The following is a 27,598-nucleotide window of genomic DNA, read 5'->3' on the forward strand; positions in this document are numbered from 1 at the left end:
GAAGACGCTATGGGGAATTTCGCCCCTTCTAACTTATTTTTTTAAATTGTCTCAAATTCAAGGAAAAAATAATTAAAAAAGAATCTAAAAAAAAGTGTACTTTGAGGATAAGAAAATAAAGGGTAAAAAAGTCATTTAAACGCCCCTGCTTCTAAAACCCGCCTCGCAACCCACTACTCGCTACCCACTGCTTTAACAAATTTGCAGGCCGAAGCCATCCATCCATGGCTTCTTCAATCTCTCTCTCCTTCTCTTCCTCTCTCCTCCCTCATCCTCTTCCTCTCAGAAAAAACTCCACCGCTGCCCAGAAACCCCAATACCCCAACTTTAAGCTGCTCCTCCGTGCATTCACCACCCCAGCTGTAAGCCGTCGCTCCACTTCATCTCCGTCTTCCGACACCAGAAAGAGGCACTGGAAGAAAGGTGAGTACCCAGGCGTCTCGGAGACGTCAACTCCGGCGAATTACAGGAAACCCCCCGGTCGCTCCACTTCATCTCCGTCTTCCGACACCAGAAAGAAGCACTGGAAGCGAGGCGAATTCCCTGGCGTCTCAGAGACGTCGACTCCGGCGACTTACAGAAAGCCCCCTGCTCGTTCCACTTCCTATCCGTCTTCGGAGACCAGAAAGAAGCACTGGAAGCAAGGGGAGTTCCCGGGGGTCTCGGAGACGTCGATTCCGGCGGTTTACAGAAAACCCCCTTTGAAAAATGTGAAGAAGAAGCTGGACCGGAAGAACAATGCCAAGGCCTGGGTGAACACCGTCACCGAAGCCCTCTCCGACGCCATTGACAAGAAGCAGTGGCTCCAAGCTCTTGAGGTTTTCGCCCTTAATCTAAACAAAAGTTAACAAATTTTTCATCCTTTTCCTCTGGGTTTTTAGTTTGGTGAATGCAAATTGCTTCAATTTTTTTTTTTAAAATAGTGTTTTTATGCTTGCCCAATTTAGTTTTTAGAACCATGTTCTTGAAAAATGTAATTTTTTATCTGAATGATTTTTATGGAATTAGAATTAATTGGGTGTTTTTGTTTGGAAAATGTATGATGAAATTGTGTACTATGGACTGTTCAGGTGTTTGACATGCTTAGAGAGCAACCATTTTATCAACCGAAAGAAGGGACTTACATGAAACTCATTGGGCTGCTTGGAAGGTGCAGCCAACCCAATCGTGCCCGCCAGCTTTTCGATACAATGGTTGAAGAGGGCTGTGAACCAACTCTTGAACTTTACACAGCCTTGCTCACGGCTTATTGTCGGAACAATCTGATTGACGAGGCATTTTCTGTTCTCAACCTGATGAAGACCCTCCCACAATGCCAGCCTGACGTTTTTACCTATAGTACCTTGATTAAGGTTTGCATTGATCATTTGAAGTTTGATTTAGTTGAGTCCTTGTATGAGGAAATGGCTGAGCGATTGATAATTCCAAACACAGTCACCCAAAACATCGTGTTGAGTGGATATGGTAAGGCTGGGAAGTATGACCAGATGGAAAAGGTGTTGTCGGGGATGCTGGAGGGTACAAGTTGCAAGCCAGATGTCTGGACAATGAATGTTATCCTTAGTGTGTTTGGAAACAAGGGTCAGATAGATATGATGGAGAGGTGGTATGAGAAATTCCGTGATTTTGGGATTGAGCCAGAAACTCGCACTTTTAACATTCTGATTGGTGCTTACGGGAAGAAGAGGTTGTATGATAAGATGTCAACTGTGATGGAGTACATGCGCAAGCTTCAATTCCCATGGACAACCGCAACTTACAACAATGTGATTGAGGCTTTTGCGGACGTAGGAGATGCAAAAAACATGGAATACACATTTGAACAGATGCGTGCTGAGGGCATGAAAGCAGACACCAAAACATTCTGCTGCCTTATTAATGGGTATGCCAATGCAGGCCTCTTCCATAAGGTGGTTAGCAGTGTTCAGTTGGCTGGAAAGTTTGAGATACCTGAGAATACCACATTTTATAATGCGGTGATAGCTGCATGTGCAAAGGCAGAGGATTTGATGGAGATGGAGAGAGTTTTCAACCGGATGAAAGATAAGCAATGTCAACCGGATTCCACAACGTACTCTCTCATGGTTGAGGCGTATAGTAAGGAAGGTATGAATGACAAGATCTACTACTTGGAGCAGGAGATTGGTGCCGATGGTAATCAGATTGATCAGATTAGTGCCGAAGGAAATCAAAATGATCAGATTAGTGTTGAAGATAATCAAAGTGATCAGGCTTCTGGAGCTGAGTCTGGCGTTGTTGTCTGATTGAGATCTTTGAAGGCAACAGTACGCTCCAAGAATCCCCTAATCTCACACTGGGCATCTCCAGTCTCAGCAGTTCTTCTAATGCAGCACGCTCTTATTGTGAAATTGCTGATCGATCAGGTAATCAAACTTTTTCCATCGTGGGATGGGTGCTAGCAATGCTGCTTCCTCCAGGTTTATGTTTCTGGTGAAGGGCTGTAAGGATTGATCTGATAGGCTGATATCCTGGGCATAACTTTATGGAAAATGGTTGTATATACAGAGTCGATAAGTGCCTCTCTCCAAATTTGATGTGATCTCTAAACAAGCTGCAAACTTGTAAGAAGATTTGTAAGAGTGCTAACTGTCTTCAACAGAGGACTTCCTTTTTGTTATTGCCTCATATATATTGTTTGCAGCAGCTGCAGCTGGAGAATTATAGAAGGTGGTCTGTAAACATGTGGTTTTTGAAAATTAATCGCTCTTTCGTTGCATATTGTGTTGCTGTTTTAATTCATTTGAAGCTAATATGCACTGGTAGAATGCTCTTGTGGTTTCATCCTAAGACTGCTGTTGCCACTTGAGGCAGACAATTGATTTGAATTTTCCCAAAATTTAAGAGCCTGTTTGGTATCCTATATGAAAATTTTATCATTTCTCAAAACATTTCTTGAAAATAATCTTCTTTTAAGACTCAAAAACTTGTTTGGTTTGTGATTTAAAATTTTTAAATCTTACGATTTAAACTAGATAAAGTTATATAAAAAGAGGGGGTCGCAGGAGAGGAAGAAAGAGGAGAGAGGAGGAAAGAAAGAAAGAGATGATTGAAGGAAAGAGAAAGAAGATAGGGGATCGTACGAGATAGAGAGGAACGAGTGAGAGAAAGAACCGAGAAAATGAAGAGAGCGGATTGAAGGAAAGACAAAAAAGGTAAAAAAAAAAAAAAAAGAGAGAAAGAAGAAAAGAGAGAGATTTGGAGTGAGAGGGGGATAAGGGAGAGAAAATAAATGAGTGAGTTTGAGTTTAAAAACTCTAAAAACTCACTTTTTATGTTTTTAGAGAATAGACTATATTTTTTAGTTAGTCTTAAGTTCAGTTTTTTAAAATAGTTATACCAAACAAACTTGAAAATTGTTTTTGAATTTAAAAAGTTGGATTCAAGTAGAGTACCAAACAAGTCCGATGGGTCCAACACAACAATACCTAAGGGTAATTTGTGGAAGGATCCACTGTTTTGTGGTTTATCATGTGATAAGAGAGAGAAAGAGAAATGGATATACATTTGACGACATGCTGGTCAATGGGATGACTTCATCACCGGTGAGAGATAAAAGAGAAATGGATATGCATCTGGCAACAGTGAAGTTACTTTACATGTAAACTTGTAAAGATGCATGGCTGGTTTGGTGGAATGTTTCGAGCATGGCTGGTTTTGGTGGTATTTTTCTGGGCATGGCTGGTTTGGTGGTATTTTCTATGATCATTTGGGTCATTATCTTGGATGCTTTGCAAGATCTTTTGGCATTGCTACGTTTATAAAATCTTCTCAGGTGCCTTGGCTTTTTTTTTTCTTTTCTTTTAGTTGATTGGGTGAATTGTTGTACCATTCTTTCTTCCATGCATGTCCGGTTTTCTCACATTTATCGCAAAGGAAATCAGATGCCGGATTGTTTGGCAAACTATGGTGTTGATCATGTTAGGGTTTCATTGGTGGAATTCTTGCCCGCTGTGTGCAGTCTCATCTTTTGCTCATAATCTTTCGGGGGTTCCAAATTTTCATTTCTCTTAGGAGTTGTCTTTAATAGATTTTTGTTTCTAATAATTTTCTACTTCTTGTTAAGATTTGGCTTCTTGTCCCCTCCAACTTATGGTATCTTTATTTTTTCTTCTTCAATATTCACAATTAAAAAATTAAAAAGGCCTGCAACAAGGTGCTTTGTGGTTTAAATAAAATAATGATTTGTTTACTCTTTCTTGTGTAAGAAGAAAAGACTTGTAATCATTTAGTAATTGTTGTCTTTTGGTCCCACCATACTTCACGTTAGATAATAATAACATCTAAATCACGTTATTCTTAGAGAACCTTTCACAAAAGCATAAAACTCTTATATTTTGGTTGCAGTCGCCTCAAACTAGCCTCACTCGTTGAAATAATTAACCTAGTTAGGAACCGTAAACAAATTTCTCTAGTATCAAATAGAGTCAAAAGAATTTTTAAACTCACAAAAACACGTAACCCCTACATTTTCATCACATCCGACCCCACTATAATTCAACTCGGTGTGAGAGCTGCCCCCTATCATGCGGCCCAACACGAGTTTTTCGCGTATTGAAGAAAGTCAAGGGAATCTTTTTTTATGCGTATATGTAAATTAGTGAGTTTTATATTGATCAGTGAGAACCATGCGCTTTGGTTTAGGTCGACTGTTCAAAATTATGCTACTGTTTTAATTATTGTTAATTGGTTTAAGTCTTTGTTAATGATTAAATTAAGTTGGTTGAACTGCCTCTTCCTTGCCTTATCAAACCATGACGCATGGCGATACATCATTGACTACCATATTTTCTGGCTTCCGATGGTTACTTATATCTGTCTGAGTTCATCCATCTCTTGTTGTATCTGGTTACTTATATCTGTCTGAGTTCATCCATCTCTTGTTCTATCTGACAATGGCTCAGTTGGCGGGGGCAGACGAAATAGAGTCTTTCCGGCTCGAGTTAGCGGAGATTGGGAGGAGCATAAGATCCTCGTTTCGAAGCCACGCCTCGAGTTTGCGAAGCACCACCATTGTCAATGCAGAAGGAGACAATGATGAAGGTTGTGTTGGTGATGAAGAACATGACTTGCATTGGGCTGCAGTTGAGAGACTGCCCACTTTTGAGAGGATTACGACCGCTCTTTTCGATGATTATGATGGCGAGTCTGCGAAAGGAGATGTCAAGGGGAGACGGGTGGTCGATGTTAGCACGCTTGGAGGGCAAGAACGGCGTGTTTTCATAGAGAAGCTCATCAAACACATTGAGAATGATAACCTTCAACTACTGCAGAAGATCAAACAGAGAATCGACAAGTAAGCTTCTTTCTTCTTCTTTTCGGGTTTCTAAATGTATACTTTTGAGCACAAATGCGCATAGTTACTTGTATTGCAAGTTTTTACTTATTCTGGAAATTAAACGTCACACAGTAACTCCGGTAAAATATTAATATCCGTCTTGGCCTTGCAGGGTTGGGGTGAAGTTGCCGACGGTGGAAGTGAGATATGAGAATCTCTGTGTGGAAGCAGAGTGTAAGGTAGTTCATGGCAAACCCCTGCCCACTCTATGGAATGCTCTAAAGGGTATGATTTTGGTAAGTATCCTAATTTATATGACTCCGGATCTTCTAAATTCGAAACTATCTGCCTATGTTGAGAGCAAATCCCATGTCAGAGAAATGAGGGACCTTGCACGTGCTTATATATAATTGGTCTATTTCCCATATTGCCAATTGATTTTATTGTGGAACCTCCACTTTCTTTACCTTAACTTAAAACCTTGATTGATTTACTGCCTGCTATGATACCTAACATGGGTGGAGCCACGGCGGAGCCACTAAGGGACCAGAGTGGTTTAGGGCCCATCTTGACCACTGTGTCAGAAGAAATTTCTAGCAACCTCAAGCCTGCAGTTGTAAAACCGTGAGACATGACGAAAAAAATGAATTGTTCTCGTGAAGAAGATGTTGTGTCTTAGATTTTTCTAACATTTTTGTTTATTGTCTTTGTGGATTAGTGAAACTCGGGATGAAATTTTAAAATCGATTTTCAATGCAACCTAATCAACTAATCGTTGCAACCTTCCTTGTTGCCCTCCTTTTTTTGTCAAACGATTCATACCAAATTTCTTTGTACTCTCTACCCTTAATTCCAAATTTTTAGCCTCCCACTTAGTTGTATTCTACACTTCTTTTGATTCTCCATATTAAATTTAATGTGTCTTTCAGTTTTGTGAAGCTTAATTCGAGTGCTCATGTTATGAGTTCGAAATTTTTTCTCAATACATATATGAAAGGCCCTCACTCAAAAATATTTCTGGCCCTTCTACCTAAAGTTATGAGTTTATGTTTTATTATTACAATCTCCGAGTTAATCAACTGGTAAATTAATCATTTGAGCTCTGTTTATGACAGGGCATCGCAGAACTGCCAGGTTCAAAAACACGCAATGCCAAGATAAGCATCCTTGAAGATGTCAGTGGAATTATTAAGCCGGGAAGGTTAGTTTCTCGAATCTTGGTTTCTAGCTTAAAAATTTGTGGCTGTTGCAGAATTTAGTAAATTTCACATTTTTTTTATTAGATTTTTAGAACAATTTTAGAAGGATATTAGAAAGTGAATAAGCAAAGCAACTTAGAGTTAACCAACTTTGGCTTCTTTTCATTGCAGGATGACCTTATTGCTTGGCCCGCCGGGTTGTGGAAAAACCACGTTTTTGATGGCGCTCGCAGGGAAGCTAAGCCATTCTCTCAAGGTGCGTACAATCGCTAAAAGGTACTGCATTGCCGACAGGCTGGGGCCTAGCACCTAGGCGGCTAGGCGAAGCCAATGCAGACTAGGCAGATTTAAGTAAATTTATTGTATTTCGTGTAAATAAGTATCTGTTTATAATTAAAATATATATAATTTCATCATAAACTAGAAAATAGAATAACATATATATTATGAAGTATTGGAACATAATGAAAACATGGGGAGCAAACGTATAATGGGTGTGTATTTAAGTGTTCAATAAGTCTCTTACAATTTATTGGAAACAATAAAATGCAAAAGGAAAGTAATCTATTTTCTATCTAAGTGAGTTGCAACCTAGGCAAATGTGTAGACGGGTCTAGAAGGGCTAGGCGGGCACCTCAGCAGGTCTAGGCGCCCTTTCTTAATTTTCAAACGCCTAGACATTAATTGGGGCGGTGGCCAGCTGCCTAGCGCCTATACGGTGCTAGGCGGGGATTTTTAGAACAGTGGTTTTGAATAGGGGATCACAACAAAATTGAAAAAGCTTTAGAATTCTTCAAGAATCGGAGAAAGATGAACCTGTGTTTTAACTAATGTACTTTATGAAGTTGATTCAGTATCAGTTGGTTATGTAACGCCTCAAGAGATTGGTTCCTGAGTTGATCATGATTTGTAATGAATCCTATGAATACGCTACGTTCGTGCACAAGAGTGTACACTTCGGACTATTTTAGTATTCATTTTGTTTTGATAGGTTTCCGGTGAACTATGTTACAACGGTCATGGACTAGAAGAGTTTGTTCCTCAGAAAACCTCAGCTTATGTAAGCCAACAGGATGTGCATATTCCAGAGATCACCGTGAGGGAAACACTCGATTTCTCTGCCTGTTGTCAAGGTGTAGGAAGCCGACCTGGTAAGCATTCTTGCCTTGCCTGCAATAGAATAGCAAGTTCGAATATTGTAACCTATCACATTGGTTATCATTTTTTTGTTATTTTGTACAAATAGAGATTATGATGGAAGTCAGTAGAAGGGAAAAGCAGGCAGGAATAGTCCCAGATCCGGACGTAGATGCTTACATGAAGGTACCTACGATGCCCTGATCATTGTGTTCTTCATAAATTCATCGGTCTAACTGTGATTGAAATTGTCTGTTGCAGGCTACATCTGTTAAGGGACTGAAAAATACACTTCAAACTGATTATATTCTTAAGGTATTTGAATTCCCCACGAAGTGTGTTTCAATCAGATTGTTGTAAGCTGCTGACTTTTTCACTGTCTAATGTCTTGCAGATACTTGGTCTTGATTTTTGCGCTGACACATCGGTAGGAGATCCCATAAGAAGAGGAATATCCGGTGGCCAGAAGAAGCGGTTGACTACAGGTAGTGTTGACATAACACTAAATGTTGCACACATGCATTTCAGCTCCCGGAGTCAAATCGAATAAGATTCGACTTATTTTTTGTATTATGCAGGGGAGATGATCATTGGACCTGCAAAAGCTCTGTTCATGGATGAAATATCTAATGGCTTAGATAGTTCCACGACTTTCCAACTCGTATCTTGTCTTCAGCATTTCGTGCATATCACAGATGCTACTGCGTTGATTTCACTTCTTCAGCCTGCACCGGAGACATTTGATCTCTTCGATGATATTGTCTTAATGGCAGAAGGGAAGATTGTGTTTCACGGGCCAAGAACTTCTATTGTCAAATTTTTCGAGGAGTGTGGGTTTAAGTGCCCAGAAAGGAAAGGTGTTGCTGACTTCCTTCAGGAGGTAGGTTATTGTCGTACTCACATCTTAATCGAATTGTCTTATCTTCTATACCATTGAATAGAGAAAAAGGGTCTTGTTTTGCTTCAGGTTATGTCTAGAAAAGATCAAGTGCAGTATTGGGACAGCCCTCAACCTTACAGCTACGTTTCGGTTGATCAGTTCATTAAGAAGTTCAAGGATGGACATCTAGGCAGGCAGTTACACAAGGAGCTCTCGAAGCCATTCGATAAGTCTCAAAGCCACAAGGATGCTCTATCCTTTAGAAAATACTCATTACCTAAATGGGAACTTTTTAAGTCCTGCACAAGGAGGGAATTTCTTCTGATGAAAAGAAATTCTTTTATTTATGTTTTCAAATCAGTTCAGGTAGCATCCTTTTTTTTCCTTTTCCCTCATATTTACGTGTTTTAGTTTGAGAAAAACTTCAGTAGGATAGAATGCGGCTCCTCAGACACTCTCACGAGGAGTGGAACCCATGCATTGGGTTTTAAAGTGTGTGGGGCCGGATGTTACCTAAACACGGGGGAGCTAGTTCCCTTGTGAGAGTAGCTGGCCAGCCACGTGGTCAAGTTGCCCTACTGAAGTTTTCTCAGTTTAGTTTGTAACATTTTTGTATCTGATTCACTTTATTAATTAGAAGAATTTTTGTGTTCTTTCTTCCTGCAGCTAGTCATTATTTCTTCAATAACAATGACCGTTTTCCTCCGGACTCGAATGGCTATCGACATGATCCACGCAAATTATTATATGGGCTCTTTATTCTACGGACTCGTCATACTTCTCGCTGATGGATTCCCGGAACTGTCAATGACTGTCTCAAGAATTGTGGTTTTCTACAAACAGAAAGAGTTGTGTTTTTATCCTGCTTGGGCTTATGCAATCCCAGCTGCCATCCTAAAGGTTCCGCTATCATGCTTGGAGGCTTTTGTTTGGACTGCTCTTACATACTATGTTATCGGTTACACCCCTGAAGTTGGAAGGTCAGTCAGCGGTCGAATATTCAGATTTTAGTTAGATGGTTAAGTAATAGACTGTCACATGTTTGAAAGAGTTGTTATGCTTCGGTCGTGTCTATAGCTTTGCCTGAACTTGTGACGAATAAATATAAACGCTCTGGTTAGATGTCCGGAATATCATTGTAGCTCTTGCATATGTGTTTTGCAGGTTCTTTCGCCAGTTCCTTCTACTCTTCGCTATGCACCTAACATCAATATCCATGTTTCGATTTATTGCTTCGGTTTTTCAAACTGTGGGTGCTGCTATGACAGCTGGTACTTCATCAATATTGGCTGTTTTACTATTTGGTGGCTTCGTTATACCAAAATGTAAGATTTTCATTAGCTTTTCCCCATTTCTATGTCTATAAATTCTGCTACTTTAAGTCATATTTAGATGATGTTTTGTTGCAGCATATATGCCGGCTTGGATGAAGTGGGGATTTTGGGTTTCTCCTTTGACGTATGGGGAGATAGGATTAACAGTTAACGAATTCCTAGCGCCCCGATGGGAAAAGGTGAGAAAATTACCATCCAACGTCGTAGTATCACTAAACACAGCACATAAAAGCAATGGTAGAGCTATTCCTCCATCCATTAGTGACTCTGCTAGCAACCTGACGGAGTTTCCTCCATCCATTAGTGACTCTACTCTTTACTTATACTCATAGGTTTATGGAAACACAACTCTCAGTCTGCAAGTACTCAAAAGCCGTGGATTAAACTTTGAAGGCTATTTCTATTGGATATCGCTTGGCGCTTTAGTAGGGTTCACTGTATTATTCAATGTTGGTTTCACCTTAGCTTTGACTTTCTTGAAGTGTAAGTTTCTTCTCCATCCATCACTTCGCCACTTTAAGCAGCAATGTTTTCTATTCTGGTTTTGTTAACTAGCCCTTGTCTTCTGTTCAGCTCCCGGAAGGCCGCCTGCAATTATTTCTTATGAAAAGTATCGTCAATTGCAAGGAAAAGGAGACAAAAAAACCGATATAGACAGAGAGCATAAACCCACTAGTGCACCTACCACTACTGCAGAAGCCAAGAAGGGTGAGGATAATTTTCGTTTTTCATCTTTGCTTGTTTAATTCTATTGTAAATTGGGTGGACTTCTTTTATATTTAGATGCATACCAAGTGTAGCCACTTTCGCTATGTTCTTCCCCATAAGGCACCGGAGTTCTAATCCCCTTCCCCACAGTTCGCATTAGTTTAAAGTAAAATATCGCTTGTATCAAAAAAATGAAAAAGATACATAATGGATCTTATTCTGCTTCTCTTTCCTTTGTTTTCCAGGGAGGATGGTTTTACCATTTGAGCCCCTAGCAGTAGCTTTTCAGGATGTACAATACTATGTTGACACTCCTTTGGTATCATTCAGAACCTACCTCTCTCTCTCTCTCTCTCTCTCTCTCTCTCTCTCTCTCAATTCTGAGGAGATCAGAAATGCAAGGAATGAATAATTTCAGCTGATATGGCTAGTTCTGGTATCTTTATTTGCGTTTCAGGAAATGAGAAAGCGGGGCTTTACGCAGAAAAGGCTTCAGCTCCTATCTGATGTTACAGGTTCTTTCAGGCCAGGGATTCTAACGGCATTAATGGGAGTCAGCGGGGCCGGGAAAACAACTCTCATGGATGTTCTTTGTGGAAGAAAAACTGGTGGTACCATTGAAGGGGAGATAAAAATTGGAGGGTACCCTAAGGTTCAAGATACTTTTGCTAGGGTATCAGGCTACTGTGAGCAAAATGACATACATTCTCCGCAAATAACTGTTGAAGAATCGGTCGTATATTCTGCTTGGCTGCGCCTCCCTTCTCATATCGATTCTAATACTAAAGCTGTATACTGTCTTTTCAAGAACATGAGTATTTCAATGGTGCTTGACTTGAATATTCGAATTAAATTGCCAGATAACTTTTTTTTTTCCTTCCTCCCCAGGAATTTGTAAAGGAAGTCCTCGAAACTATTGAGCTAGACGGGATTAAAGATTGCTTAGTGGGGTTGGCAGGAGTAAGTGGTTTATCAACTGAGCAGCGCAAAAGGCTTACCATAGCTGTGGAACTCATTGCCAATCCATCGATCATGTTCATGGATGAACCAACTTCAGGTTTAGATGCGCGGGCAGCTGCTATTGTCATGAGAGCAGTGAAAAATGTTGCTGCAACGGGAAGAACGGTTGTTTGCACTATCCACCAACCAAGTATTGATATTTTCGAGGCATTTGATGAGGTAAAAGTGATTTTCTGAAGTTTAAAGCAATTGATCTCAAAAGTTTCATCATGACTTTATGCTTTTTTCGCACTTGAACTCAGAAATACTGTGTTTGATCAGTTTTTTCTTTCGTTGACATGATACATCACTTATATGTCCTTCAAATAACAATGGTTCACACCTTCACTGCAGTTGATTCTGATGAAAACCGGGGGACACATAATCTATTGCGGTCCACTGGGGCAGAACTCAAGTGAGGTCATTGAGTACTTCGAGGTAGTCGAACAACTGCTATTTTACATAGCATTAACTTGTCTCTGGAAGACATATAATCGTTTAGTCCTGATCCACTTTTCTTGATTTGGCTAGAGTATTCCCCGGGTGCCCTCAATTAAAGACAATTATAATCCAGCGACATGGATGTTAGAAGTTACTTCAAAATCTGTGGAATCTGAGCTCGGTATAGATTTTGCGCAAATATATAGGGAATCCGCCTTGTATGGGTAAGCATAATGTGATCCCTCACCTCTCTTCCCCTTCATTTGTGCAAACGCTAGTAAACACGAACTCTATATCCAAATTGTATACATTCATATTGTTGTTATTTATCATTTGCTTTCACATGTCAACTTGGTTCCTCACGACTCTCACTCTTCTGACTTCAGGTCGAACAAGGATTTAGCCAAGCAATTGTGTTCACCATCTCCTGGTTCAAATGAAATGCATTTTGCTACTCGTTTTCCACAGAACGGTTGGGGGCAGTTCAAAGCTTGCCTGTGGAAACAGAACTTGTCTTACTGGAGAAGTCCTTCATATAATCTGACACGCATAATATTTATGTTTTGCGCATCTCTGCTGTTCGGAATACTGTTCTGGGATCAAGGGAATAAAATGTTAGTCTGCAAAGTTTTGTTTATGCTCACATAAACCGCTAAACTTCATGATTTTCATTTAAAGATGATTTACTGAACATAACTTTTGTGTTTCACAGAAATAGCCAGCAAGACCTCTTCAATATGTATGGTTCAATGTTCTGTGCAGTAATATTCTTTGGCATAAACAATTGCTCAACAGTTCTACCATACGTTGCCACAGAGCGGAATGTTCTATACCGAGAAAGATTTGCAGGAATGTTCTCTTCATGGGCCTATTCGTTCGCACAGGTTTTAGTTCTTTTTAGTGCAACTTTAATAAATTCATCAACAACTTGTGAGTCATCCAAGTCTAATTAAAGACATTCATCAACATTTTGTAGGTACTGGTTGAGGTTCCTTACGCGTTCACTCAAGCAGTTATTTATGTTGCGATCACATACCCAATGATCGGTTACCAGTGGTCTGCCTACAAGATATTTTGGTCATTCTATAGCATGTTCTGCATACTACTAAGCTTCAATTACCTAGGAATGCTGATCGTGTCGTTGACACCAAACGTTCAGGTGGCTGCGATCGTGGCATCAGCTTCCTACGCAATGCTGAACTTGTTTTCCGGGTTTGTCATTCCAAGGCCGGTAAGTTTGCGAATCATTTGGCTTAACATTTACACACTTCGGAGAAATAATTACACGCAGAAAACTAACTCGAGCCTATTATTTGCTTGATGCAGCAAATACCGAAGTGGTGGCTCTGGTTGTATTACTTATCCCCTACATCATGGGCCCTAAACGGAATGCTTACCCCGCAGTATGGAGATATGCAGAAGGAAATCCAGGCGTTCGGAGAGACTAAGACTGTCGCTGCCTTCCTAGAAGATTACTTCGGGTTTGACTACAACCTTTTAGGCCTTGTTGCTGCTGTTTCTCTTCTCCTCCCCATTGCGTTTGCTTCTCTTTTCGCATACTTCATCGGAAAGTTAAACTTCCAGAGGAGGTAAAGAAGTTGAGGATTTTTGTCTGGAACTTGCAGATATACGTATGAATTATGTATACTCGTCAATAAATTCTTTCAATCGTATTTCATTTGAATCACCATTTATAAAATTTGTACCAACTTTCCAGTCGAAAATAGGACGGGTTTCGACAAGTATTGAACGGCTAAGATATATTTATCAAAATTTGTACAGTTTAGTACTATTTATCTTTACTAATATATATAAGGAAAATCTTGCATTTGAATTTCGTGAATAACAAGTTGGTAACAAAATTAAAATTATCAAGGTTTTTTTCATAAATGGTTTAACCATGAAATACAAAATTAAATTTATCAGCGTATATATATCGTTGAACTACCGCTGAAGTAATTCCAACATTCGTATTCCATCTTAACCACCAATTTACTGAAAGATATTATTTCTGAAACTCAACTCAATGAATCGAGTGAGGCAATTGTTATTGATATATATAGCAGTACAAAGTAGACGTGTAGTAGAATACAGGAATTACAAGCAGTATCGGAAACAAACTACAAAACCAACTAGAACTAGGCTGCTGCTCAAGTATCTGTATAGGAGTAGGAATGAACATCCTGAGCGGAGAAAGATAGAACATCCTTGTTCTTGTGGGAGACTGGTTTATCACTCCCCCGCAAACTGACAGGGAGGCCACGAACTGGTAGTTTGGACAGCAGAAAAGTGAAGCGGGCAGCAGAGAGACCTTTGGTAAGAAGATCAGCCAGCTGGTCAACAGAAAAGACATAGCCAACAGTGAGTTCATGGCGAGTGACCTTTTCCCGAACATAATGATAGTCCACCTACACATGGCGCATGCGTTGTTGATAGACGGGATTAGAGGCTACAGAAATGGCACTGATGTTGTCGCACCAGATGCGGGGAGGAGCAAGCGGGAGATGAAGCTCTCGAAATAAGGTGCGATACCAAGAGAGCGCCGCAGCAGTGTACGCAAGCTGGAGGTATTCAGCTTCGGTGTTGGAGCGAGAGACACCTCGTTGTTTCTTGGAGCTCCAGGAGATAAGGTTGTCACCAAGGAAAATACAGTAGCCACTAGTAGAACGACGGTCGTCAGGATCCCCGGCATAGTCTGCATCAGCATAGGCAGTGAGCTGAAGAGAACTTGGTTTGTAAACAATGCCATGATTCGGAGTCGCTTTAAGGTAACGAAGGATGCGTTTAACAGCAACCCAATGGACTGTGGTTGGCTTGTGCATGAACTGGCAAACCTGATTGACGGCAAAGGCGATATCAGGACGAGTGAAAAGAAGATATTGCAAGGACCCGACAACACTTCGGAATTCGGTAATGTCAGACAATGGTTCTCCATCGGATAAACTTAGGCGTCGGCCACTGATAGCTGGGGCCGAAATAGGCTTGCAGTCCAGCATATTAGTACGTGTAAGAAGATCAGTGATATATTTAGCTTGAGTAAGATGAAGGCCGGCAGCAGTACGATGAACTTCCATGCCTAAGAAGTAATGAAGGGGGCCAAGATCCTTCATGGAAAAAAGGACGCCCAGCTGTTGAATTAGACGAGCAATATGATCCGTGCTATTACCAGTAATAAGGATGTCATCGACGTATATTAACAAGTAAAGGACCACGGAGCCATCAAAGAACGTAAACAATGAAGAGTCGGCATGAGAAGAAACAAACCCCAAATGTTCCAAAGTGTTGGGAAAAGCATTGGAACCATGCACGAGGAGCTTGTTTAAGGCCATATAGAGACCGTTGTAACTTGCACACATGAGTGGGACGGTGAGAGTCAACAAAACCTGGCAGTTGGCGCATATAGACATCTTCGTTGAGAGAACCATGAAGGAAAGCATTTTGGACATCGAGTTGTCGAAGTGGCCAATTGTAGTGAATAGCAATGGAGAGAATCAGCCGAATGGTGGCATGATTGACGACGGGGCTGAACGTCTCACCATAGTCTAAACCTTCTTGTTGATGAAACCCATTGGCTACTAACCGTGCTTTGTAACGTTCGATGGAACCATCAGAGCGCCGCTTGATTTTATAAACCCATTTGTTGGGGAGAACGTTCATAGTGGGGTGGAATGGGACCAAGGTCTAAGTACCACTGTGTTGAATGCAGTAAACTCGTCAGCCATCGCTTTGCGCCATTCAGAGTGTTTATTTGCCTGACTAAAACAGGTAGGCTCAACCAAAGCATCAGAAAAAGTAGTAACAAAAACATATTTGGGATTAGGTTTGCGAACACTAACTTTGCTGCGAGTGACCATGGAGTGAGACGGATCACTTACCTCGGGAGTAGATGAAACATATGCAGCGGGGGCAACAGGGGGTAGGGTTGCTCCAGGGGCTGACGAAGATGTAGGAGAGAGAGGGAGTGTAGTGTCGAGGGAAGGACTAGGAGGGAGAATAGTAGGGGCGGTGGGGGATAAAGGAGAAGCAGAGGTGTGCGGCGGGAAACGGGTAAGGCGAGAGGGCCTACGAGTATAAACTTGAAGAGGACGTGGGGTAGGGGATGGTGGTAGGGTTGAGGGATGGGAAGAGGAACGCTGCGGGATGGAGGGCGTGGGGGCAATAGGAGATTGTGAGGGTCCGATGGTGAGGACTGGATCCGCAGACGAGGAAAGTGATGAAGGCGATGTAACAATGGACTCTCGATATGGAAAGGTATGCTCATCAAACACGACATGGCGAGACAGAAAGACACGACCGGTAGCGGGATCTAAGCAGCAATAACTAAGATGGTTTAAAGAATAACCCAAGAAAACACAGCGTTTGGAACGAAATTGCAGTTTGTGAGTATTATATGGACGTAAATAAGGAAAACAGGCACACCCAAAAACTTTTAAAAAATTATATTGAGGAGGCTTTTGAAACAGTTTTTCAAACGGGGAGATATGGTTTAAAAGGCGAGTGGGCAAACGGTTAATAATATAATTGGAAGTATGAAAGGATTCGGTCCAATAGGGAGTAGACAGACCGGATTGAGCTAAGAGAGTAAGGCCAGTTTCAACGATATGGCGATGTTTACGTTCCGCCACACCATTTTGTTCAGGATGATGAGGGCAGGTAAGACGATGTAAAATGCCATGGTGATTTAAGAATGTTCGAAAATTATGATTAACAAATTCACCTCCACCATCCGTTTGGAAGGCTTTAATCTTAACACTGAACATATTTTCAACGAGATTTTTAAAAGTGACGAAAGTAGAGAAAACATCAGACTTTAATCGGAGTGGATACAACCAAGTATAACGAGAATAATCGTCCACAAAAATCACATAATACTTATAACCAGAAATGGATAGAGAGGGAGACATCCAAACACCAGGAGGTTGATGAGAGGATTGAGAAGGATAGAGACCATTGTTACTCAGGCCTTGGAAAAGGATCTTCCCCGTCCGCGAATCCTGCACACGATAAAAACGAGGATGGATAGTGAAGAAATAGTCATTATCAGCAGCAAAACGATTTAAAGAGATGATATTAGTGGAAGCATGAGGGCAGTAAAGAGTATTGGGTAATCGAAAAGAAGCTAGTTTAGTGTGAAGAAACGAATCACCAATTTTGGAGATGTGCAAACCTGAACCACCATGAACACCACGAATGTGATCAGTTTCATGATACTCACGAGGATTAGAAAGCTGACCCACATCATTGGTTATGTGGGAATTGGCGCCAGAGTCGAAGAGCCATGGTTGAGCAGGCGAGGCAGGAGGAGCAGGAGGTACAACACGGGACTGAGGTGCAGCCGCATAAGCCTGAAGACGAGACGAAGGAACCCTGCCTTCATAGGACATGTTGAGACGATTGTAGCAATCAATAGCGGAGTGACCATAACGCTGACAAATCTAGCACTGAATACGGCCAGACGGGGAGAACGCAGGTGCAGGAGAAAAGCTACCGGAAGCAGGAGCAGAGCCGAGGATGCCATTGGAAGAAGCAGGCTGTCCACGGGAGGAGGGTGCTGGCGAAGAAGACTGGGAAAAATCACCATTGTAGTTGCGAGATGAACCATAACCACGAGCGTAGCCGCCACCACGGCCACCTCGCACAACAGCAAACGCAGAAGTGCCGACGTCAGAGGGAAGAGAGAAAGCAGTGTGACGGTGTTCTGCGCTAAGGAGAAGAGATTCCAAGGCAGTGTAAGTGATGAGAGTATCACGGGCTTGTGCAGAAGCAACGGTGGTCTCAAACTGAGGACCAACCTTACTCATAATAATGGCAACCAAGTCGGACTCAGAAACTGGGGCTCCAGAGAGGGCAAGGTTGTCTGCAAGAACATTTACCTTGTCGAGATAGTCGGCAATAGAGAGATCGCCACGGGAGGTATTCATCAATTCTGTCTGCATTTGAATAATACGGTTCTGATAGGTAGAGGCATAGCGTTCCTGAAGAGACGACCAAGCAGAGGCCAAATCAATTTTGTTGACAATAGTAGCAAGGACCTTGGGAGTAAGAGAACTAGTAATCCAGGAGAGGATCATCTGATCAGTCTGGATCCAGTCAAGATACGACGGATTGACGGTGTCGGTAATGGTACCGTTGTCATCAGGAAGAAAAGCAGAAGGGCATTTATGTTCACCAGTAACAAAGGAGAGAAGATTGCGGTTGGGCAGCAAGGGAAGAAACTGAGCACGCCACAGGGGATAGTTGTTGTGATCGAGCTTTATGGTAAGAAAATTCGTAACAGAGGGAGCAGCAGCAAAGGTAGAAGAAGAGGACGCCATTCTGGGAAGAGAACGGAGAAGAAGAAAAAATAAAAAAAAAATTAAACGATGAACCGTTGTCATAAGACGCTGGCTCGTGATACCATGAAAGATATTATTTCTGAAACTCAACTCAATGAATCGAGTGAGGCAATTGTTATTGATATATATAGCAGTACAAAGTAGACGTGTAGTAGAATACAGGAATTACAAGCAGTATCGGAAACAAACTACAAAACCAACTAGAACTAGGATGCTGCTCAAGTATCTGTATAGGAGTAGGAATGTACATCCTGAGCGGAGAAGGATAGAACATCCTTGTTCTTGTGGGAGACTGGTTTATCATTTACCATTACAAATTTCTATTAAGTTTTTTGTTCACTGATACATTTCCAAAGGTCAACATTAAAGATAGGACATATACATAATATTTTTTTTTTCCCTATCTTCTTTGGAAATTGAATTTCCCAATGCAATAGGCAAATAGAGAAGCAAAAACAATTGGGAAAGCAATGAGAACAAGAGCCACAAGGCCTAAACGATCATGGTGGAAACCAAAGTAATCTTGTAGGAAGAAACCAACGGTTTTATGCTCCTCAAAGATTACTATTTCTTTGCTCATGTCTCCATATTGTGAAGTCAGTAGGCCATTTAGGGACCATGATGTAGGACATATCCAATAGCACCAAATCCACCACTTTGGAATTTTCTGCACATATAACATAGTGGTCAGCTAGGTCATTTTCCCGTCACAATGTAACACTTTCCTAATCTACTCGTATTGTAATCTGTATGTTTACTAAGTGATTAGATATCAAATTCCACTTACGAAATCGATCAAAATCAAATATCAACGACATATTGAAAAAGGGATCATTTTAGCAGTTGAGATTTGAAATTTGATTATTTAGGCCAATTGTCCTTCATTAACACATGAAATAGCAATACTGCGTCAGCTAGGCTCGTTTTACATGTATTTGCATGGTTACAGCCTTTCCAAGTGCTCAAATGCTAATGCAGTTAACACAAAACCATCAAAATTTAGAAAGGGTTGGATTCAGTTACCGGTCCAGGCATGAGGAAGCCGGCAAAAAGATTCAGTAAGGTGTAGACTGCGGTTGCCAGAATGGAAGCTACGTCGAGGTTTGTGCTCAAAGAAGCTATCAGCATCCCAAGATATACAAAGTATAGAAATGTGCAGAATGTTGCATATAAGTACCAGAAAACCTTAGTAGGTGACCAAAAGAACCCTATGGTAGGATATGTAATGGCCACATACAAAATTGCTTGCAACATTGTGTAAGGTATTTCAACGACAACCTGCAACATTTAACAATTTAGCTTATAAGTGTGAAGATTTTTAATTTCTCCATTGCAACGATAAGTACTTGAAATGTTTGAACCTGTGCAAATGAATAAGCCTTTGATGAGTACATCCCAGCAAACCTTTCACGGTACAAAACAGTGCGCTCAGTTGCGATATAAGGCAGAACTCCTGAGCAATTGGTTACGCCTAGGAATATTACGGCAATGTACATGGACCCAAGTATGTTCAACAAATCCTGCTCATTATTTCTGCAGGAAAATGAAAAACAGAGGATTTAGAGGTTAGTAGGGTTTGGTTTTGATTTATTTATGATGATAGGGCAGGTTTCTCGAAAACAGGACTTACATTTCCTTCCCTTTCTGCCAGAAGATTACCCCAAACATGACTGATACAGCGATCATGAACATGAAACGCGCTAGATTGTATTCGGTACTTCTCCAATAGGACAAGTGTTGTTTCCAAAGACAGGCCTTGAACTGCACCCAACTATTTTGGGGAAAATGTGTGGGAAAGTGCAAGTCTTTTGAACCTGGCTTTGCTTCACTCAACTGTTTTACCAACTCAATTGAGTCTCTACAAATGAAAAAAAAAAACCCCAATTTATGTGTTAAGATTGACTTATTACTTAACACCAAAATAAAAATGAAGCTCATGTTTAACATGTTTGGCAGATCAAGTTTACCTATACTGAGTAGAATTTTGATAGATGCTGGCAAAATCCAAACCAAGTTCTGCCTCTACCGAAGCAGAAGTAACTTCTAACATCCATGTTGCCGGGTTGTAATTGTCTTTGATCTTCGGTACATTAGGAATACGCTGTTGGATGGTGGAATATAAGAGTTAATTAATATATATGCTTAAGAAATTTTAAGAATGGTAGAAGAATATGGAGCTAGAATTATGTGCATACCTCAAAATATTCGATGAGTTCACTCGAGTTATGACCTAGAGCTCCCGAATAGATGATTTGTCCACCCGTTTTCATCAAAATTAACTGCAAAAATCAATGTCTTCTTTAGTGATTGGCTTTTATCATTTGATTTCATTTTTTAATTTTTTTTTTGGGAAAGAAAGCGCTTCTTTGACTACCTCATTGAAAGACTCGAAGATATCAATGCTTGGTTGGTGAATTGTGCACACAATTGTTCTTCCTGTGGCAACGACGTTCTTCACTGCACGCATGACAATTGCAGCTGCTCTAGCATCTAAACCTGATGTAGGTTCATCCATGAATATTATTGATGGATTGGAAACAAGCTCCACTGCAATTGTCAGCCTTTTACGCTGCTCGGTTGATAGGCCACTTTGTCCAGGAATGCCAACTAAAGAATCTCTTATATCCTCCAGTTCAATTGTTTCGATTACTTCTTCCACAAATCTCTGCATGGATAAAAATCTCGTATAAGATATTGTGAACTCTAGTTCTAACTCAATTCCGTTTCCTTTAAATTGTCGGAAATTGTGATATAGTTGATAAATTGAGAGACTCTTCTTACAGCTTTTAAGTCTTGATTAGTTTCGGGTGGCAACCGCAACCAAGCGGAGTACCTAACCGATTCTTCTACTGTGATAAGTGGAGAATGTATGTCAGTCTGCTCGCAGTAACCCGATATTCTTGCAAATGTCTTCTGGACCTTCGGATGCCCTCCTATTCTTATATCTCCCTCAATGGTACCTCCAGTTTTCCTTCCCGAAAGAACATCCATGAGAGTTGTTTTTCCAGCCCCACTCACACCCATCAGTGCAGTGAGAATTCCCGGTCTGAATGCTCCTGTAATGTCTTTAAGCAGCTGAAGCTTTTTCTGCTTGAAGCCATGCTTTCTCATTTCCTTTAGGGAAAAAATGAGATTAATTTACATCAAATAATAATAACTCTCTCTCAGGTACCAAAAATGATAACCATAACAAAAAATTTAGTATGATATACCGGTGTGGTTGCAACATAATACTGCACATCCTTGAATGATATTGTCAGTGGCTCAAATGGCAGGACCATCCTCCCTGTATAACCAACCAACACGCTTCAATAATTCAGTTATAAAAAATTCTTTGGTCAATGTTTTGAATATATGAAATTGAGCATGAACTTCTCACCGCAGTTGAACTTTCCTCCCACAGTTTGGGAAGAATAAGCTGGAGTCGATTCATTTTTCGACTGTTCACTGATGTTGCAAGCATCTTTTCCTTGTAATTTGGATAACCTTTTTCCCGAACTAATTGCGCGAGACATCTTTGGAGCTGCATATAGGAAAAGCTTAGAATTAAAGTGACAGAGTGTATTGTAATACCAAACAATATGATCTGTCAATTAAAATGAACTTACGATTTTGGTAAGTCAAGGCTAAAACAAATCCAAGATCGAAAAGTACTGTGAACGCAAACAGTGCTCCAACTGATATCCAATAGAAATAGCCATCAAAGTTCAATCCATGTCTGGTTAGAACTTCATTTCCTAAGGTTGTGTTTCCATTTGTAACCTAAAGTAAGAATGAAGTAAAGCTGTTGGTAACGTTATGTAACTTGGTTTGGGACTGAAAGAATTCATATCATCTCGAATTTTACCTTTTGCCATCGAGGAGCAAGGAATTCGTTTAGAGTTGTACCTATTTCTGCATAAGTCATAGGAGAACACCAGAATCCCCACCTCAACCAAGAAGGTAAAGAGGCTGCAATTTCACACCTTATTAGTCTAGTCGTTATTGCATGTAATGAAAGGGGGAAAAAACTAGTAAATGGACTTACGTTGTGGCAAAATGAAGCCTCCACATAAAAACATTAGCACTAAGATGAAAATACCACAAGTTGATGCAAGAACCATAGTTCGGAAGATTACAGCGACCAAACGACACATTGATGTTGATGATTGATGCAGAGCAAATAGCATAAGAAACTGGCAGAAGAACCTAAAAACCATATGTGAGGGATTGTTATTTATTAGTCTGGAATTTCTTGTTCTGTTGTCAGTATGAACTGCTTTTACCTTGTTATTTCCGGGCTAAACCCAATAACGTAGTAAGTTATGGCTGTCCATAGTGCTGAATCAAGTAGTGAAAATGGAACCTTCAGGAGAGAAGCTGGAATACAATACGCCCATGCCGGGTACAGATAGAATCCCCTTTGCTTGTAAACAACTGGAAGTCTAGTAACAGTCAAGGACAGCTCTGCAACTCCATTGGTCATAAGTCGAACGAGGGTATAAAACAATGAGCCCATCAAAAAATTTGCACTTGTCAGATCCACAGCCATTTGAGTTCGTATAAATACCGTCATTGTAATAAATGCAATGATGATAAGCTGTGTAAAAAGGAGATTGAAAATATGTTAGTGATTCGAGTCAAGCTACAGAAGTACAACTACGAATAGTGGAACAGTAGACACTTAACCTGCGCTGTTTTGAATACGTAGACAAAGGAATTTCGTTTCATAAGAAGCAGCTCTCGGCCCATACAAGCTTTGAACAATTCCCATTTTCTCACTGAGTAAGTGGTAAATGATAGGGCCTTGTCATGGCACTGTGATTTATCGTATGGTTCCGAAAGCTCATCATTTAACTTCTTCCCCAGGTAACTTGCTCTGAAAAGTTGAGAAAATTGATCCACTGAAACATAATCGTAGGGAATGTTGGTATGCTTCCAGTATTGTGCTTGATCCTTCTTTGAGATTACCTGTAAAGGGTTGGAAATACATAATTTTTTCCCTTTTTTCTTCGGTATGAAGTATTGGACGAAAAGAGAATTGACAAGTAAAACATGTTTTGGCACCTCTTGAAGGAAATCTGCAGCACCCTTTCTTGCTGGGCATTTGAAACCACAATCTTCGAAAAACTGAAGTGCCTGGCTACGAGGACCGTGGTAAACTATCTTCCCCTCTGCCATTAATATTACATCATCAAATAGATCAAAGGTCTCAGGGGCTGGTTGAAGGAGTGAAACCAATGCAGTTGCATCTGTGATGTGCACCAACTGCTGAAGATAGGTAACTATCTGAAAGGTCGTCGAGCTGTCTAATCCAGTTGATATTTCATCCATAAACAGAGTTTTTGTAGGACCTACAATCATTTCTCCTGAATATTGAACAGAAAGGGAATGTTACGTTTGGAAATTTGAAATATTCCAACGTGGGAAGTAATGAAATTCCAGCTTCGCTTGACTGCAAGATTTACTACCTGTTGTCAGCCTTTTCTTCTGGCCACCTGAAATCCCTCTTTGTAACGCATCACCAACCATTGTGTCACTACAGGTATCCAGTCCGAGGATCTAAGAGGCGAAAACATTATAATTCAATTTTCACTTCAAAGTGAGTAGAGACATCTAGTTTTTAATTAAGTACTTAATGCCAATACTGGTTGGAGAAAATTTACCTTCAAAACATAATCGGTTTGCAGATTTCGCTTTTGTCTTTCAACTGAAATTGCCTGAAAGTATTGTGTTAATCTTTAAATATTATGTAACATGGTTTAAAATACATTAGAGGGGATGTCATAAGATTTAACGTCTACCTTCATGTAGGTGTCAATGTCGGAATCAGGTACTATTCCAGCTTCTTTTTCCCTTCTGATCACTTCCATCATTGTATCTGTGCATAATCGATTTTGAACTTCATATTTCAATAGATGTACACAACTATTTCCGATAGTAAATGCAAAGTACAGGAGATAAGGAATTCACCAGCTCTACTGCCAACGCCCTGACAGCGGGCTGAAAAGTCGATTGTTTCCCTCACAGTCATCTCAGGTATGTGAAGGTCGTATTCGCTTATGTAAGCTGACGTTTTTTGAGGAACAAACTCATCTAGCTTGTAACCATTATAAGAAACCTCCCCTGCAACCTGAAGAAACAAAAACATGAGGTTTTATGACGATTGTAACACGGTTTACACTCCATTATATATTTATTTTGAGATTAACATCTGAATATTAATGAGGTTGTGTTAACTCCATGGTTTGCAATACTCACCTTGAGAGATTTATCGAGTTTTCCAGCAAGGGCCAATAACAAGGTGGTTTTCCCGCAGCCAGGGGTACCAAGAAGGAGAGTAAGCCTGCATTTAAAACCATTTTTATGAGTAAAAAATTTCGTGTTACCGAAACTAGTAAGGCTTGAAATGCTGATTAATTGTAACTTGGATTTCAATACATCTTAATGTACAGAACTCGATTGACTACTATTAAATCAAAACCAACTTCCGGTTCACTTTCCTGTCTCGGTCTGCAATATACAAATACGCAACTCCTAATTCAAGCTAGCTTACTCTTGCTTCAGCCATTTGTCCTCAGCTCTATGTATGTACATAATTCTCCAAAAAGTAAAAATTGGAAATATAAATTCTAGGTACTCAGCATGCATAGAAGCGGGTACCTCGATGGTTTGATGATGCCATTGACATCTGATAGAATGCTCATCTTCGCTCCGGAAGATTTGCACCAAATTGCCTTTGTAAAAACCTGTTCAAAATTCATCAAACTTATCAGATAATGTCATATACTTCTAGGGAGGGACGAGAGGGGGACGTTGCGCCCGCTCAACAAATTCATTCGTCATTGATGTGCCCAATTGGTTAAAATGAGGGGAAAAATGTTTTCTTAAAATGCCTCAGAGGGTTGGAAAACAATGTCCGAGAGCTTCTTCATCTCGACCGCAAGAAAGAAAAATTTCTGAATCCGTCAAAGAGGTCTAAATCATACTTACTGATAAGAAGCTCAGAAGAGAGTTCCATAGTGTTGGGTGTGGCTTTCCTTGGACTACATCACACTCTGCTTCCACAAACAAGTTCTTGTACCTCACCTCCACCGTCGGCAACTTCACATTCACTCTAGAAGAAAACTTCTACTTAGTTAAACGAGATATAAACCTTGATTCTCTAAGTAGCCTTAAGTCAAATTTGTAATGCACACGTACCTGTCTATCCTTTCTCTAAGTTTCTGCAGAAGTCGGAGATTGTCATGCTCTATGTGCTTTATGAGTTTCTTGATGAACAGGTGCCTCTCATCTGCTTTCAACTTTGTAACATCAACCACCCTCTTCCCTGCATGCTCTTTCCCCCCGCCGCCTACGCCACCATCGAAGTCAAAAAGCGCGGTTCTGCACCGTTTATATGTAGGCAGCCTCTCAATTGCAGCCCACTGCAACTGAACTTCCTCATCCTCCTCCTCTATAACTAAATGCTCCTTTCTTTCAACTGGTGTTAGCTCCATCTAAAAAATTGATATGCTTGTCTGTGATCCAAGCGTCCCTCTTGACTTATATATATAGTCTTAACTGAGAGGAAGTATGGACAAGACGATATTCTAAACAATTCTAATTTATAGCAAAAAGAACCGAACTTTGGTGTAAGATAGCGAGTAGACTAAATTATCCAATTAGCTTAACACACCTCTGCGAATGAAAATCACTCTTTAAGTACCGCACAGATATTTCCAAATGTGAACAGGTAGGGAAATAGTTCCAAGAAATAACTTTTAGCTTGTGTGAACAATCTCTAGGAAAGATCAAACCTTTTCCAAAACATTAAAAGTGCACCCCAATAGCTTTCATTTCGTTTTCTGAATCTCTTGAGTCTTCCCAGATGGATCATGTGCCCTACTGTTGTTCCTGTTGTCTGACTAGTTGTTTATGAGAAATAATAGACCATGAATCTTCCAGTCAGCTTAAAAACTGCCCCTCCGATCCAGCAAAGGTTTTTCTTGCTTAAGTAGTTGAGGTAATTATGTACTTGTTTATTGCTGAGGGACCTACTGGTCAAGTTTCAAGTTTGTATCCTTGTTGTCACACTTGATTCATTGCAGAAATCAGTACATAATAATGCTATTCCACATGAGGGCCTCAACTTTTTATTTTATGCTAGGGCCTTAAAACTTTAATAATTTTCCTCAAAATTGTTATTATTAAGGAATGAAAACGAAGTGTGAACATCGCAAGAGAAAGATATAAAAGTATGAAGGTCCCAAACCTCACCAACCTTCTCTCATCCCAGCAAGGCCAAAGCAATTTTAGCTGTTGTTGGCCATGTATATATAGTTTTACTTGAAATTGACATAACTCATTACTTTAGTTTCTAAAATTTAAAATCGATAAAATTGATTCGTGAGTTTGTCTACCATCAATTATTTTGGTCATTGCGTAAAAAATTTCGTTAAATAAGGAATGAAATGGACAAAAATACCCTCAATTTTTGTCAAAATCATTTTGGCCCACGGTTAATAATTGAGAGTGTTTTTGTCATAATGATCCTTATTTAACAGATTTTTTTTTAACAGAATGACCAAAATGATTGACAGTGTACAAACTAAGGGATCAATTTTATCGATTTCAAATTTCAGAGACCAAAATGAAGAATTATGCCAATCTCAAAGACAATTTTCACTAAAAATCAGAAATTATTTTCACATATATCTCACGAGGTTTTTCAGGCTTTTAGAAAACTTTCTAGAGTTTCAAAATTACATGAAGCACTTGGAGTTAATTGCACGGGGGTTTCTTTGTGATTGGAGCATTGTATTCTATTGACATTTTTGTATTTGTCTGGGATGATCAATGAAATATCAGTATTATTTCTTGTAAAAAAATTCTTGCATGAACACCTTTTAGAGATTCATGATGTTTTCATAACCCCTTAGAGTCATTTTTTTTTTCACATAACATCCCTGACGTTTTAAACCTTCTAGTACGAAATCCCAAGATTTTAACATGGAGTTAAAACCATGTATTTTATTTTAGCTGTGTCCTGTTAACGATGTCGCTTTTGGATTTTTCTAATTGTATAATGTTTCTTTTTAATTGTTCTTTTTATGTGTGAAACTTTATAAAACTTGAGGGGTTATGTGAAAATATATATGTACCTTAGGGTTGTATTTCTAATTTAACCTTTGAGGTTAAATTTATCATTTGGAGAAAGTTTGTAATAGCATTAGCAATTATTGGATGGTAAATTAATAAAAGGGGTTTCGTAAAAACAAATTTGAAAATTCATGAAAACACCACACACA

The 27,598-nt window shown here is 40.0% G+C and overlaps 3 protein-coding genes across 4 annotated transcripts; 2 read left to right on the forward strand and 1 right to left on the reverse strand.

Moving 5' to 3' along the window:
• The first annotated feature begins 161 nt into the window (after positions 1 to 161).
• LOC126608893 (pentatricopeptide repeat-containing protein At3g06430, chloroplastic-like) lies at positions 162 to 2,737 on the forward strand. Its single transcript, XM_050276907.1, has 2 exons — positions 162 to 818; positions 1,071 to 2,737. Exons 1-2 carry the CDS (start codon positions 225 to 227, stop codon positions 2,262 to 2,264), a joined length of 1,788 nt encoding a protein of 595 aa, XP_050132864.1. The 5' UTR covers positions 162 to 224; the 3' UTR covers positions 2,265 to 2,737.
• A 2,153-nt stretch (positions 2,738 to 4,890) lies between these two features.
• Positions 4,891 to 13,828, forward strand: LOC126606431 (pleiotropic drug resistance protein 3-like). Its single transcript, XM_050273827.1, has 24 exons — positions 4,891 to 5,314; positions 5,469 to 5,592; positions 6,412 to 6,497; positions 6,667 to 6,751; positions 7,487 to 7,646; positions 7,742 to 7,818; positions 7,894 to 7,947; positions 8,027 to 8,117; positions 8,211 to 8,512; positions 8,600 to 8,878; positions 9,179 to 9,492; positions 9,677 to 9,837; positions 9,922 to 10,025; positions 10,179 to 10,329; positions 10,420 to 10,554; positions 10,800 to 10,873; positions 11,012 to 11,344; positions 11,443 to 11,733; positions 11,908 to 11,991; positions 12,085 to 12,218; positions 12,381 to 12,608; positions 12,707 to 12,878; positions 12,971 to 13,225; positions 13,321 to 13,828. Exons 1-24 carry the CDS (start codon positions 4,914 to 4,916, stop codon positions 13,585 to 13,587), a joined length of 4,362 nt encoding a protein of 1,453 aa, XP_050129784.1. The 5' UTR covers positions 4,891 to 4,913; the 3' UTR covers positions 13,588 to 13,828.
• A 4,574-nt stretch (positions 13,829 to 18,402) lies between these two features.
• LOC126608846 (pleiotropic drug resistance protein 3-like) lies at positions 18,403 to 26,263 on the reverse strand. 2 transcript variants are annotated; one of them, XM_050276855.1, is made up of 25 exons: positions 25,987 to 26,263; positions 25,512 to 25,871; positions 25,302 to 25,425; positions 24,972 to 25,057; positions 24,570 to 24,654; positions 24,282 to 24,441; positions 24,113 to 24,189; positions 23,975 to 24,028; positions 23,780 to 23,870; positions 23,376 to 23,677; positions 22,998 to 23,279; positions 22,595 to 22,908; positions 22,357 to 22,517; positions 22,177 to 22,280; positions 21,938 to 22,091; positions 21,709 to 21,852; positions 21,542 to 21,615; positions 21,111 to 21,443; positions 20,704 to 20,994; positions 20,525 to 20,608; positions 20,297 to 20,430; positions 19,960 to 20,187; positions 19,691 to 19,862; positions 19,353 to 19,607; positions 18,403 to 18,996 (listed from the first exon to the last, which is right to left on the reverse strand). In XM_050276855.1, exons 2-25 carry the CDS (start codon positions 25,805 to 25,807, stop codon positions 18,730 to 18,732), a joined length of 4,272 nt encoding a protein of 1,423 aa, XP_050132812.1. In that variant the 5' UTR covers positions 25,808 to 25,871; positions 25,987 to 26,263; the 3' UTR covers positions 18,403 to 18,729. The 2 variants fall into 2 exon arrangements, with proteins under 2 accessions (XP_050132812.1, XP_050132811.1); XM_050276854.1 differs by having other exon boundaries at positions 25,512 to 26,263.
• Between the last annotated feature and the right edge of the window lie 1,335 nt (positions 26,264 to 27,598).

Source organism: Malus sylvestris, chromosome 16, assembly GCF_916048215.2.
Source record: "Malus sylvestris chromosome 16, drMalSylv7.2, whole genome shotgun sequence".
NCBI classification, from domain to species: Eukaryota; Viridiplantae; Streptophyta; class Magnoliopsida; order Rosales; family Rosaceae; genus Malus; species Malus sylvestris.